Genomic DNA, 13,569 nt, shown 5'->3' with positions numbered 1-13,569 from the left:
AATAATAATTCACTATTCAACAAAAAAAGAAAAAAACCTTTTCTCCTACAATTAAAAAAAAAAATAAAAATATATAAAAAAAAAACCTTTTTTCTCTTGCGCGTGCTACCTCAAAAGCAAAACCCAATGGGCCCCATTTACGTTAATGGATTAAGCAAAAGCAAAAAGAGAATAGACAATTTAGAGAAAAAATCTAAGTTCCACTGGGACCCTCAACGGGCCCCACATTTCCATACTTATCTCGGCCTTTTTCTTTTTTTAATTTCAGTGCACCTAACGCCAATCCTTTCTCACTGACTCTATTCCACGTGTCAATCATCCAATGGTCTGGGCTCTGGTTCGGTCACAGCCACCTTGCCTTGTTCTATTCTTTTACTCCGGCTTACACTATGTTTCCATCACTGTCTCTCTCTCTTTCCCTCTCCCCCTACGCCCTAGCCCTCTCCTCTGTGTGTTAATTGTTGGTGATTTCTTAGAAAATAGAATCGGTTCCAGTAACCGATCATGATAAGGTATTGATGGAGATTGGAGAATCGGTTCTGCGTTTTCTTTCTTTTCTGCTCCTCGGTTTTGTTGTGGTTTGCTTTCGAGTCTGTTTGTTTCCTTTGAAAATGATTTCCTTGAAAATGATTTGTGGAGATCTTTCTGGGAAAGGGAATTTTGCTTTTTGAGCCTTTGTCCTTGTCATGATGTGTATATATATATTATGGCTTTATAAAAAAATTCCATCTTTTGTGTTTTTTTTGTTTCCTTTTTTTTTTCTTTTTAATGATCAAACATCTCCGTTAATAATTGTTGTTTTATGTTTTGGTGTAAAGTTCCCCCTTTTTTCCCTCACTTTCCTTTTAGTCTTCTGTTTTATCTTTTGCTTAGTTTTGCTATTCAGTGATTTTCTTTTTTGTTGTTTGGTTTCTGAGGAAATTTGTAATTCAGTTTATTGATTTGAATTCATTATTTTATTTTTTTTGAGGAGACGAAATGGTTTAACTGACCTTAACTGTGAATCTGTATCAATATGGTCAACTATTCTTTGAGTTTTTCATTTTTTATTTTTGGAATGAAAAATATCAGATTATTAATTTTGTTCACCGTAAATTTTTCTGGAACTCAACGACATTTATGTTCCATAAACTTGTGAAAAGATTACTGTTTTCTAGTTATAATATTTTCCTTTTGGAAGATAGTTCAGTTCATTTGTAATTCTTATTTGATTATATTCACAATGCTGCAAGTCTATAGCCCGCTTATTAATGAGCTCCAGTGTGCTAAAGTAGTTTTTTTTTTTTTTTTAATGAAAAATAAAATGCTTAATTTAATGATGTTGGCAAATTTGTGAATGACATTAATTGTTGTTTTTCCTTAATTTGGTGAAAAAAGATTATAACTTCAATTGTTTAGACATTTTTCGTGTTGGTTTTAATTAAATGTCTGTGATATTAGCATTGTTGGTTGTGCAGAGCTTTTACAAGGTTTTAATGGTTTAAAATTTAAATAGGCAAGTGTAGCTTATTTAACCGTATTTATAACTTTATTTACAGCAACTATGTTAATTGTGCTTGTTTGCAATTTTAGCTAGAAGATGGTAAGAACTTTTAAGAATTCCCAAAAGAAGTATTTTTGAAGAATTATTTGTTGAAAGAAATGGCGCTTTTATAATAAGGAATTATTGAAAATTATTTTTAGGAATCCATTACTTGACGATACTTGGACTGAATACTTATTCTGCTATACTGTTTCTTATTTTTACAGGGTGAAGTAGAGTGCATAATTCTATTTTTGGTAATTGAATGATTAGGGTAGTGTTCAGTTGCAGTTTTTATGACATATAATTGATCACAAGATATTTCCTCAATGGGGGGAGCTTGTTCTAGGAAGAGAGATCAATTGGACAATGAAGATAATTTTCATAGTCGGAGTGCTAGAAGATATAGCAAAAGTGCAAGCTCAAAGTGGTCGGCAACTTCATTTTCTAGACCTGCTTGTGAGCAGCGGGGGAATCAAAGATGTCCATCCCTCATGGAATTGTGCATCCAAAACATTTGTGAGGTAAATTCTGTTTGATGCCATATCAAGATCCCCAAATTGTTTTCCAGACGGACTGATTGGTTTAGCTTTTTACTCCAACAGGACATAGATAATTACAGTACATTTTCAATGCTTCCAAGGGACATCAGTCAGCAGATTTTCAATGAATTAGTGTATTCTCAACGTTTGACTGATATTTCTCTTAAATCCTTTCGAGATTGTGCTCTCCAGGTATTTTCTAGCGAGTTATTTGGCAAATTATTTGAACATCTTTGTCACCGTTTACTGGTTGATTGTTGCAATTGCTAATCTGCTTGTGGGTTTTGACAGGATCTTCACTTGGGAGAATGCCCTGGCGTTAATGATGATTGGATGGAAGTTATCTCTTCACAAGGGATATCTTTGCTTTCTGTGGATCTTTCTGGTTCAGATGTCACTGATGCTGGATTGATTCATCTAAATGACTGCACAAACCTTCAAGCCTTAAATCTTAATTATTGTGACCAGATTTCAGACCTTGGACTTAATCACATCAGTGGTAATCGAACCCACCACCACCCAAACCCTCCCCCCCTCTTTAAAAAAAAAACTCCTTTTTTTCTGCCCTTCTATTCCACAATTATGTTGTTTTATGATGATATTTTTCTGAACTTTGTAGAAAATGGTGTAGGACAAAGGTAGGACTGAGTAATATAAAGCAATAAGATAATAAAAGGAAGAGGAAAGTAGCAAAACATGTTGATTGTGATCTGAATGCAATGCTACTCTGGACCTAAGCCAATTAGAATAAAGGAGAGTCCTTTATCTTGCCTACATTCTCGATTTCTTTTAGCCAGTTGACCTCCATGCTTCAGAGGGAAGCCAATTGTAACTGCTTAACAACACTCATATTTCTATTTTTGTTTACCATTATCGGGGTATATTTATAATTTTGTGGGCTTATTTAAGCCTTTTTATTGTCAATGCTCCCAAACCACTTTAAACTTGAAAGCAACTTTAGATTGTTTGGTTGCTTCTCATCTGACTTCTTTTAGACCTTCACTTGATGGGAAGTAGTTTATGCATGAATAGAATTCTTTATTCTATTAATCTAGGAAAATTATACTTCTTAGGCATGTGGATGGTTGGACCTTCATTTGAATTTTATCAAGTTTAAGCATCAAGATATGGCATGAGGAGAGTTCTAAAAGTATTAATCTGTTGCTGTTTGTTTGTTTTGATGAGTTTTGCCCATGTTTTGTGTTATATTATGCGATTTTGACACCACGTGTCTACCATATGCCTAATAATCATCAGAAATAATAAAGTTCAATTTCTTCCTCCTTCAACTCTAACCACCCCTAATTGGGATACTGTTGTACTTACTTGTGCTTACTCTTGTTCATTAATATATTTATCTTTTCATGTATGTAACTCTTTATTGCACTTCCCTGTTCTTTATTTTTTTTCCCCTTTTCTCTGTTTGAATCTTTTTTACCCTTCATTTTTCTCAAATTATGGGATTAAGCATGCAGTCATAATTGGGATTAGTTTTTGTAATATTTATCTTTTTGAAAAATCTACAGGCTTCTCAAACTTGACAAGTTTGAGTTTTAGAAGAAACAATTCAATTACAGCACAAGGCATGAGTGCCTTTGCTAGCTTAGTTAACTTGGTGAAATTGGACTTGGAGAGGTGTCCTGGCATTGGCGGTGGACTTGTTCATCTCAAAGGTATTTTTAACCTTTAAAGTTGGCTTGATCAGACTACTTTCTAAATTTCTTTATTTATAAAAGAAATGCTGTCTTTTCATTCTAAATTTATGATAGTTTTGGTTGGGATCTTCTTGTGTGTATTTGTGTCATATTCTGGGAATCATGTAGTGCTACCTTTGTCATGTGCTTATTTATTTTATTCCTAATAACCTCGAAAGCTATTTGGGTTTTTTTATTTTTGAAATCCTTGAAAGATCTGTTTGTGTGTATCTGTGTAAGTATGCGCATTTGAACTGACACACACAGTGGCATCTGCAAGTATTTCTAAAGAGTCATTACATCTAGTTATGCTTGTATTTGTACGTGCTATGGGGGTTTTAATTGACGAATATAGAATGATGAAGCTTTAACTTGGAGCTTTCAAGCTGCAAAATTACCAAATGAGGAATGTGTTAACATTTCAATTTTTAATTGATTTTTGTGGTATTTGTCATTCTACAGGGTTGACAAAGTTGGAGTCTCTTAGTATCAAATGGTGTAACTGCATAAAGGATGCAGATATGAAGCATCTTTCAGGTAATATGCCTCTCTCTTTCTTCCGCACAACACCCCCCGCCACCCCCCCCCCCCCCCCCAAAAAAAAAAAAAAAAAACACAACCCTACCCACCCCCCTTTTCTCTAATTCCCAATGAACACATACACACACATAAAAAGTGCATGCATATGTACCAGCTTGATAGCATTTTGGTTAGGTTAGTGTCATTGGATGACGTGGAATTACTGGTCTATCATTTAAGAATCTGCCTTTTACAAGGTATGGACTTGAGAATAAAATGAATAGGAATTTGAAATAGTCTATTTTCAAGATAGGTTCATGTGAAAACTGTGAATCTGTTAATTTAAATTTTATCTAATAACTTTCTAGTTTTTCCAGCAAGGCAAATTGCTCATTACATTCTGTTTCAGGGTTGACAAACTTGAAAGGATTACAAATTTCATGCAGCAAGGTTACAGATGTGGGTATTTCTTATTTGAAAGGTATTTAATTCTCTTTTATTTTTATATTAATCTTAAAAACAATAAATTATGCTATATTCTTGGAAAATGTGGACAGTTCCATGCTTTGCTTAGTAAGTGATACTTAATGTACACAAGCAGAGGTTTGAAATTGTATAATGTTGAGCATTACCTAGGGGAGCCATGTCCTTATTGGTTGAGTGATACCTATTCAGTTATTTTTGTGCTGCTAGAGGTACCCAATTAGCACTCATGAACATTATCTCACATTTTGTGACCACTTTATATGGCAATATTGTCCTTTAGTTGTTTGACTCAGTAACATAAATTTTCTTAATTATTGTTAAAGTTGATTTCTACATCCAGAAAAGGAGAAAAATTGATTTTTAGTTATGTGGTTCAGGTCTGCATAAGCTTAATCTATTAAACTTGGAAGGGTGTCCAGTCACGGCTGCATGCTTGGAGACTATCTCTGGTTTGCATTCTATGTTTCGATTCAACTGCTTAACATTTCTATTGGTCATTGCAACCTTCCCCCTTTTTTTTTTTTTTTTTTTTTTTTTCTATTTCACACTGATATAATGGCTTGTAGTCACTCTCTTAGCAAATTATGAGAATGTGCTTTTGATGATTTGCGGCATACTATACCCCTAACTCATGTCTTCTGTTTAAAATTGACTATTGATTCTTGCTTAATAGGCTTGGTTTTCCAATGATTATGAATATGGAGAATCTTTGAGGAATAAAATATGATGAGTGTGTTTCTGGAGATGTTTCTAAAAAATTTGGAAATTCTATCTTATTTGGTAATCTAAATCTTTGCTAAAGGTTCGGTTTTAACTTTCTTTATTGCCTTTTTTTTTTTTTTTGTCCAGCTCTTACTTCTTTGTTGTATTTGAATCTTAACCGATGCCATATTTCTGATGATGGATGCGAGGGGTTTTCGAGTAAGTGCAACTCGTATTTTTCCAATCATGGCTGATGAATGCAAAAACGTTAGAAATGATCCTATTCTTCTAATGTGACTTGCCTTTTGCAGAGCTCGGAAAACTAAAGGTGCTAAACTTGGGCTTCAATGAAATCACGGATGCATGCTTGGTGCACCTGAAAGGTAGTTTCTCTCTCTCTTTTATTCATGCATGTTTCTGTTTCCATCAATTGTTGATAAAATATTTAGATGTTAATTAATTGTTCCTTTCATGCTTTTGTTTGAACCTGTAGATAAGATTTCTGGATTCTAATTAATAGTAAGGTTGAAAAGATGAAAATTATGGATTTCCTAAGAGAACTGAAAAATATAACATGGTGAAGTGTAAAATTCCTTAGTTCCTCCTTTGGTTCCTGAACACTAAACAAAGTGCTCCTTTCATTAAAGGCTCTGAAATTTCTTCTGTCCATAGATTTTATTTCACTAGTGTTTGAACTCTATACTAAGAGGGTGTTTGGCCTAACTTATAATAATTGGCTGAAAAGCCCCTAATATCAATTTGAGTTTATAAGCATTTAAAATTATAAGCAGTTACGTATAATGTTTGGTTAAAAGCAGCTTTAAAGTGCATTTATTATTAAAATGACTAACAAAGGTATTAAATTATTAAATAATAAATTATATTAACTTAATTTTTTACTATAATATTATCAAAATATATTTTTATTTTATTGTAATATAATTTAATTTTAAATTAAATAAATAAATAGTTTATCAAAAACTAATAGAAATTGTTTTTTAGAAAATTCTAATAGAAATAATTTATTTAAATTAACGTAGAAAAACAAAGTAAGCAAGAACACAAACACACACATACACACACAAACGAGAAGTACAACGTTCAAGACTGCTATGTATTTGAGCTAAGTATAAGATTTGAACAAATCTCTTCCCCTTGAGTTAGTTTTTGGGTTAGGGTTAGACGCGATCCATTTTTATTATATGGTATCAAAGCCTACCTTACTTCAATGTTGGGCCACCCACTAATGTGTTTGTTTGCAAACTTTACCCTTTACATATTCATTCCTTATGCTTGGGCGTGAGGAGGTTGTCATTGATTTGAGATAAGGTATTTGAGCTAAATATAAAACTTAGGCACACTTCCTCACCTTGAGCTAGCTTTTGGGATAGAGTTGAACCTGATTCATTTTTTCTACAAAGACGTCCAGAACAATTTTTTTAAATTCAAATAGGAAACTTGAACAGTATATATTGAAATTGGTCAAACTAACTTATAAGCACCCAAAAGAAAAGCTCCCCTCCCCTAATTTTTTTTTTAATGAGCTTTAAAAATATTCTAAACAAAGAGGTTAGCTTAAAATCCTAGCTTATAAGCTGGCCAAACACTCTCTAAGTTGCCACTAACTTTTCCCCTTGGATGTCTTCTGTCCTGAATACATGCTAGTCAAGCATCAATAGGCTTCGCAAAATGGTTCAGTATTTATTTGATTGTTGGCAAAATTTACCTGAAATTTATTCCATCGTTTCAAATTGGAATTCTATGAGCAGAATGTCTTGTTAGCTGTTCTAAGTGTATTGAATATCTTGAATTTTTCTGGAATTATTACAATGTCATGTCTAAAATTTGGAAACAGAAATCAGTTTGTGCATTACAATGGGTGAATAATCTGTAAAAACTTATGTTAGATGTTCTTCTTCAGGAAATTATTTCTTTTACATTGTCCTGAGCAGGTTTGACAAATTTGGAGAGCGTGAACTTGGATTCTTGCAGAATTGATGATGAGGGTCTGGCTAACATAACAGGTGACTAAATGATTTGCCTCCTTTTTGTTAAAAAGAAAAAGTTCCGAATGTGTTTATTTCAGTTTTTTGAAATTTTATTTTAATTAAAAGGTTATCTAGAAGGGTGCTTGTATGTGGTAGATGAAATTGCTAATTCATTTTTTATGTGCATTTGCATCTTTGATGTAGATGAAATTGATATTCCGTTTTATGTCATTTAAAAAGTCTCAAATAGTGAAATTAATCAAGAAATTTTCTAGAATCCATGTTGTCATGCTTTAACCATTGTTGTTGTTGCAAAAATGCTGCTGAAATTATGAATTGACTTACAAATTCTTACAGGAGCAATGAAAAAAGTGAACATATAATTTGTTGTCAAGACTCAACAGTCTGATTGCGATTTTCTATTGACATGAAGTCAGTATTTTCTATCAGGCCTTGTTTTGAGGCAAAAGTTCATCAGGGCATTGTTTTCATATAGCCTTGTGAATGCATTGTCTAAAGGTTTTGATGATCAATCCAACATACATTTTCCCTCTATTTTTTCCCATCTCATTTCCCATTATTAGTTTAATGTTGTCTGAAGTATACTATGCTGCATTTTCATGCCCCTTTTTTTCTTTTTTGGTTTTTTAGGCCTTCATCGTTTGAAATGCTTAGTGTTGTCAGATACTGAAGTTGGAAGCAGTGGGCTTCGCCACCTATCTGGTTAGAAATTAAATCCTGTCTCTGTTTGAAACGTCATCTTCTCATCTGAATGCAACCTTTTACAGTTTTATCGAGTGAGATATGTTTGGTAAGGGGTCCTTTCCCCCCGTATTTTGAGAAAGCTTGTGGAGTAATATTTTTAAATGCTTTGGAGTATTATATGTGATTTCCAAATATTATTTCTCAAAGTCTAGACCTATGAGGCATAGGCCTTGGAGGTCATAGGTTGATCTATTGGCAAAGATAATAAGCATTTGCAGGCTTCGGTACTAGATTTATCTTTTAGAATCCAGACTGGTTGAAGCAGCACCTTATAATATGAACTTTGTCTAAATTATAATTGATTATGGTCCTTTTGGTTTATTATCAGCCTTTTAATGCAACTTTTTTTTTAAAGCGTGTCTAAATTCATTTGACCTCTAACTCAATGAAATGATAATTGGTAAGACCTTTTTTTTTTTCTGTGAACTAACTGGAAAGGCTACATGAAATAAATGTATTGGTGGTTGCCTGCCACTATGCATTAAAAGCATAAATTAGTCTGGCAGACTATTGAAGGGAAATGGAAGTATATCTCTTCAATGAGCTTGTGTACACGTGAATGAGTGCGCCAACTCTTGGATGGGAGATTTCACTCTCATCCAACAGCTGGCGTGCTCATGTGGAGATAATCAAGCAGTTCCTACAAAATTCTCACCGCAGTTTCTGTTATGAACTTATGGTTTATGCTCATTTAATAAACAAATATTTTCTTGGTTTATATACACTGCATAATCTAATCTTCTCTTCGTTTGTTCATTTTAGGTTTGACCAATTTGGAGAGTATAAATCTGTCATTCACTATGATTACAGATGGTGGTATAAGAAAATTGTCTGGATTGTCTTCTCTTAAATCGCTTAATCTTGATGCCCGCCAAATTACTGATAGTGGACTTGCAGCCCTATCAAGTAAGTGTGTATTTGTGGGGATGATGCCTATAGATGATCTGTTTCTTGATGTTGTTGATTCCTTGGAATCTTTTCTAGCCTGTTACATCAATTAAAGTGAGCTTATCTTTGGAATGCATAACCTATTTGATCTTCTAGTAATATGTTTTCGTGTTGAGGTGCCTTCTTATGGTACTTTTCTAATTCTATGTGGGATATTTCATCTTTTATTTGAAATCCTGGTTAACTTGGTTCAAAAAAAAAAGGTATTGTTGCTTGAGAGTTGGAAAGCAATGACCATGGTAACTGCAGAAGAGATCATGAGAATATTTGTATGCACTTTTGCATCCATATCAACTCTATTTTTGTTTGATTGCAGTTTGCACCCTTTCTGTTATATTATTGACTTGCCTGGAAAATGGCAATTAATGCGTGAGGCAAGATCTATATCTACCTCTTTTGGTGCTTTTCTAATTCTTAGGTGACAATAATTTGTTTGGGGTGCCTACTTAAGAGTGTCCTGTGTCATGCATTTTTAGGCAGTCTCTTGGCTTGAAAGTTTTTCAAAGCCAAGCCTATGGGAAATGTTGCTTTCAAATTGGGTGCAAAAAATCTTGTTCATCTGTCGACTTATAGTGTTCACTATAGTTCGGGGAGATCTGTTTCTGATATGATTTTGTTTCAGTGCCTCGAGAGTCCCTCTGAAATTGCTTACCCTATTGGGGTGAAGGCAATTAGATCTTAACTGTGCTTTATGTTAGCTATGTTGAAGTGAACTAGTTATTCTGAGTGAAAAATGGGATTATTTGGAGTTAAAATAAATAAGAAAGAGAAGGCTTGCGTATTGGGCTAAGGACGAAATAACTAAATTCAACGAGAATGTGTAACGCAAGTTCTTGTAAAGTAATAGTTGAATGATTCTTAGTCTTGGAATCTGTTTGTAATTTTTATATAACAGTGCACCCCATATTTATTTGAACTTGGGAATTTGCGAGTATTCTGATTCATACAACTTATTATATATTTGTGCTTTTCTTTTTTCAGGTTTGACAGGATTGACCCATCTGGACCTTTTTGGAGCTCGTATTACAGATTCTGGAACAAACTATTTGCGAAGTATGCTATTCTATGCTTATTTTAACTCGTCTACCAAAGGGAAAAAAATTATTTGTGATGCTGAGTGGATAATTTCTTACGCTGCCATTTTGGCTGTAGAGCTGAATAGTTTGTTTGGAAGAATTATTGGTCATTTATTCTTGTCTGATTATGGCATCGTTTCGAACATTCAGCTGAAAAGCTCATTTTGGTAGAATTGTTTATCTTAATTTGTTTTGGTGTTAGATTACAGTATTGGTGTGGGACAAACTTTAAAAGGGGAGATTAAGGTTCCACTGACCAAAGAGACTGGGGCAAAAGCTTTTGAATTGTAGGTTTTGCATGAGGAAGTTAACCTATTCATAAACTTTGGGGCGACCCAGTCCATTGAAATGCTGGATTTTGACAAGGGATTTCCTTCTAGGAGTGGGAATTCTTTTAGCCTAGCCCATCCAACAAATAAGATATATATAGAGTTGGACTAAAAGTTATGCCTGAAAATAGGGCTGGGCTTGGGCATAAGCAAAAATATCAGGCTGAATTGAGCATAAGCAAAAATATCACGCTGAATTGGGATAGCCTGACCTATAAAATTAGTAGCTCTGTGAGGAAGCTAGGTAAGGAGTATAACAAAACTGCAGTAATGCAGGAGATTATGGCTGGCTTTGGTTGATGATATTGCTTGCTAGCGATGTCAGACCAGAAGAGGAAAGGATTTTAGGCTGTTATTCCAAAGTGAGAATGGAGGGTGACGTTGGAAATAAAATATTTAGGCTTTTAGGTTTTAACCATTGTAGGAAAGATGGTAATGGTGTTAAAATAAATCACATCAGGGCTCAAGTTGTGGCTTTTGAGTATACGAGCTAAAATATGAGAGGATCCTAATTGTGAAATAATTTGTACCTGTATAATATATATATGGCCAATAGTAAGTTTGATCTACTTAATGTTACCCTGTTCTCCAATATGTGTGATTATAATAACCGAAATCAGCAAAGATAATAGGAAAGCATTTTTACCTAGTTATTTCTTCATTCATTTTTGATATAGCTGGAAAAAAAAATCTTATTGTATAGGCATTCTTGTTGTTGCTAGATGGTGAAATAATTTCATTCATGACATTACTGGAACGTGTTTAAAGTTGAAATCTTTTTAGTTGGATCCTGCATGCTTTCTGAGAGAAAGTTCCTGCCATCTTTTTCCCTTCTCATTCTGTCTTCAATTGCTGCTACTGCTTTAGATTTCAAAAATCTGCAGTCTTTGGAAATATGTGGTGGTGGATTAACTGATGCTGGCATAAGGAACATCAAAGATCTTTCATCCCTGCTTCTGCTAAATTTGTCACAGAACTGCAATCTAACAGATAAATCATTGGAATTGATTTCTGGTATGATCTGAAGCACTTCACTTTATATGAATTACCCGACTTCATTTGCTTCTTTTGGGTAGCGGATCGATATTTATTTGACTTTTCTTTTGTGCTAAACTGTATGTATGGTTGAAGATGATTGGATAAATGCTGAAATTTTATTTTTTATGAAAATGCTGAAACTTTTATGATAAAGTTATTCTAGTGTAGACCCCACATTCTTTACACAATAAACTTGGATTTGACTGTTTTATTTTTTAAGGATTCCAGAGTCGCTTATGCATCTACTGATAACTGGCTATGCTAGTAATTTTTTTTTTTTTTAATTATCCTCTCCTTTTGCTTGATGTGGACATAGTGTCTAACAGAGTTGAATGACAAAAAATGATCCATATAGTTGATCTTAACTAGCTTGGGATTAAGTTTTGCTGAGATAATTATGTTTTTAAGTGTGATAACAGAGTAAAAGGCGAACCAATTCTCTTTTTTTTTTTTTTTTGTGTACTGAATTACATGACTCCCATTTTTTTTATATTGTTTATAGGGTTGCTGAGGATTTACAAAAATTTCATTCTGTCGCAACTCATATCTGACCGTACACATGCAGGGTTGACAGGATTGGTCTCGTTGAACGTCTCAAATTCCCGTGTGACCAGTGCAGGGTTGCAGCATTTGAAGCTACTGAAAAATTTAAGATCATTGACCTTGGAGTCATGCAAGGTGACAGCTAATGACATTAAGAAGCTTCAGTCAACTTACCTCTCTCAACTGGTGAGCTACCGGCCTGAGTAGTAGTTGAGGTGGGGGCAGGGGGGAGGAGAAGGATATGGAACATGCTGCAAATAGGTTGTGTTTGAAGGAATGAAGGTGCTGGTGTTTTAAATGAAGATAAATGAAACGTAGGATTGTACATATGGATAGATAAAAAGGAGCTTGCACCTTGTGTGAAGCTTTCTTTCATATTGTTTGGTATGAAAGAAATTGTAGATAAGCTTCCTTGGCAGGCCTTTTGAGCGATGGTAAAATAAGGATTTTAAAAAAGATAGAGATTTATGTGTATGTACTTGGATGAATGTTTGCTTTGCACTGCCTAATAAATATATATGCGCAGGCTTTTGAATTTGCTTGTGCTTATTTCTGCCATATGTAACATTGGATGGGTCGCGGAGCAACGCTTGCCCCCCTCATGGGTATTTGCACTTCCCATGCAATTGTTGAAGTTTATTATTAAATTAGCTCTTTAAAATATATTAGCATTTTCAAATATCTATTAAAAAACTAAAAATTATAATTTAGATTTTGTTTGTTTCAGAAAAATAATTTTTGCAATTTTTAGTATTTATGATACTTGAAAAAATAAAATTAAGTTATTTTTACTAAAATGTAACTTTTTTATTTTCAAGACTTCAAAAATTGTGTTGAAATACAAAAATATTTTATATATATGTAAGTTATTTGTTACAAAACAAATGAAATTTTAACATATAATTATTTTATAAAACAAAATATGAATATTTAAATTTTATTTTTTTTATTTTACACTCGAGCATATTTTATGGACATTTTTTTTTTCATTGAAACATTTATATTTTATGCACTAAACATGCATTTTTTCAATAATTAATTTTTCCAAAACACAAACATATTCATACATTAAAAAGAATACATAAAAATGTGTTAACATATGTTTCTCGCTTGATAATTTTATGCGTAGTTCATTTTTTTTTCTCCACAACGAAATTAAGAGAATGAAAAAAAAAATTGACATTCATTGGGTGGCATTAACAAAGTTGTGAATTATAAATATAAATATATATATATATATATATATATATATATATATATAAATAAAATGTGGAATATAAATAATAAATAGTGTGTAAATAGAGCCATCCTATGCGCTCTCAAATGCATTATTTGCTGATAATAATAATAATAATAAACATTGAAACTATATTTAAAAAAAAAGAAAAAAAAAACTGTCCCCACATGGCCATGCGAG

General features: G+C 33.2%; 1 protein-coding gene across 3 annotated transcripts; it reads left to right on the top strand.

Moving 5' to 3' along the window:
- Positions 1–359: 359 nt before the first annotated feature.
- On the top strand, positions 360–12,712 carry LOC110648264 (uncharacterized). 3 transcript variants are annotated; one of them, XM_058148520.1, is made up of 17 exons: positions 362–512; positions 1,750–1,779; positions 1,872–2,046; positions 2,128–2,256; positions 2,356–2,563; positions 3,591–3,737; positions 4,221–4,295; positions 4,687–4,758; positions 5,141–5,212; positions 5,613–5,684; positions 5,777–5,848; positions 7,418–7,489; positions 8,105–8,176; positions 8,981–9,124; positions 10,148–10,219; positions 11,439–11,585; positions 12,175–12,712. In XM_058148520.1, the coding sequence occupies exons 3-17, from the start codon at positions 2,017–2,019 to the stop codon at positions 12,357–12,359; spliced, it is 1,569 nt and encodes a 522-aa protein (XP_058004503.1). In that variant the 5' UTR covers positions 362–512; positions 1,750–1,779; positions 1,872–2,016; the 3' UTR covers positions 12,360–12,712. The 3 variants fall into 3 exon arrangements, with proteins under 3 accessions (XP_058004498.1, XP_058004503.1, XP_058004490.1); XM_058148515.1 differs by lacking the exon at positions 1,750–1,779 and having other exon boundaries at positions 360–512; XM_058148507.1 differs by having other exon boundaries at positions 1,750–2,046.
- Positions 12,713–13,569: the final 857 nt, after the last annotated feature.

This window comes from Hevea brasiliensis, chromosome 1, assembly GCF_030052815.1.
Source record: "Hevea brasiliensis isolate MT/VB/25A 57/8 chromosome 1, ASM3005281v1, whole genome shotgun sequence".
Taxonomy (NCBI): domain Eukaryota; kingdom Viridiplantae; phylum Streptophyta; class Magnoliopsida; order Malpighiales; family Euphorbiaceae; genus Hevea; species Hevea brasiliensis.
Note: the sequence above shows the minus strand (reverse complement) of the source record. Positions and strands in the feature narration are given on the sequence as shown.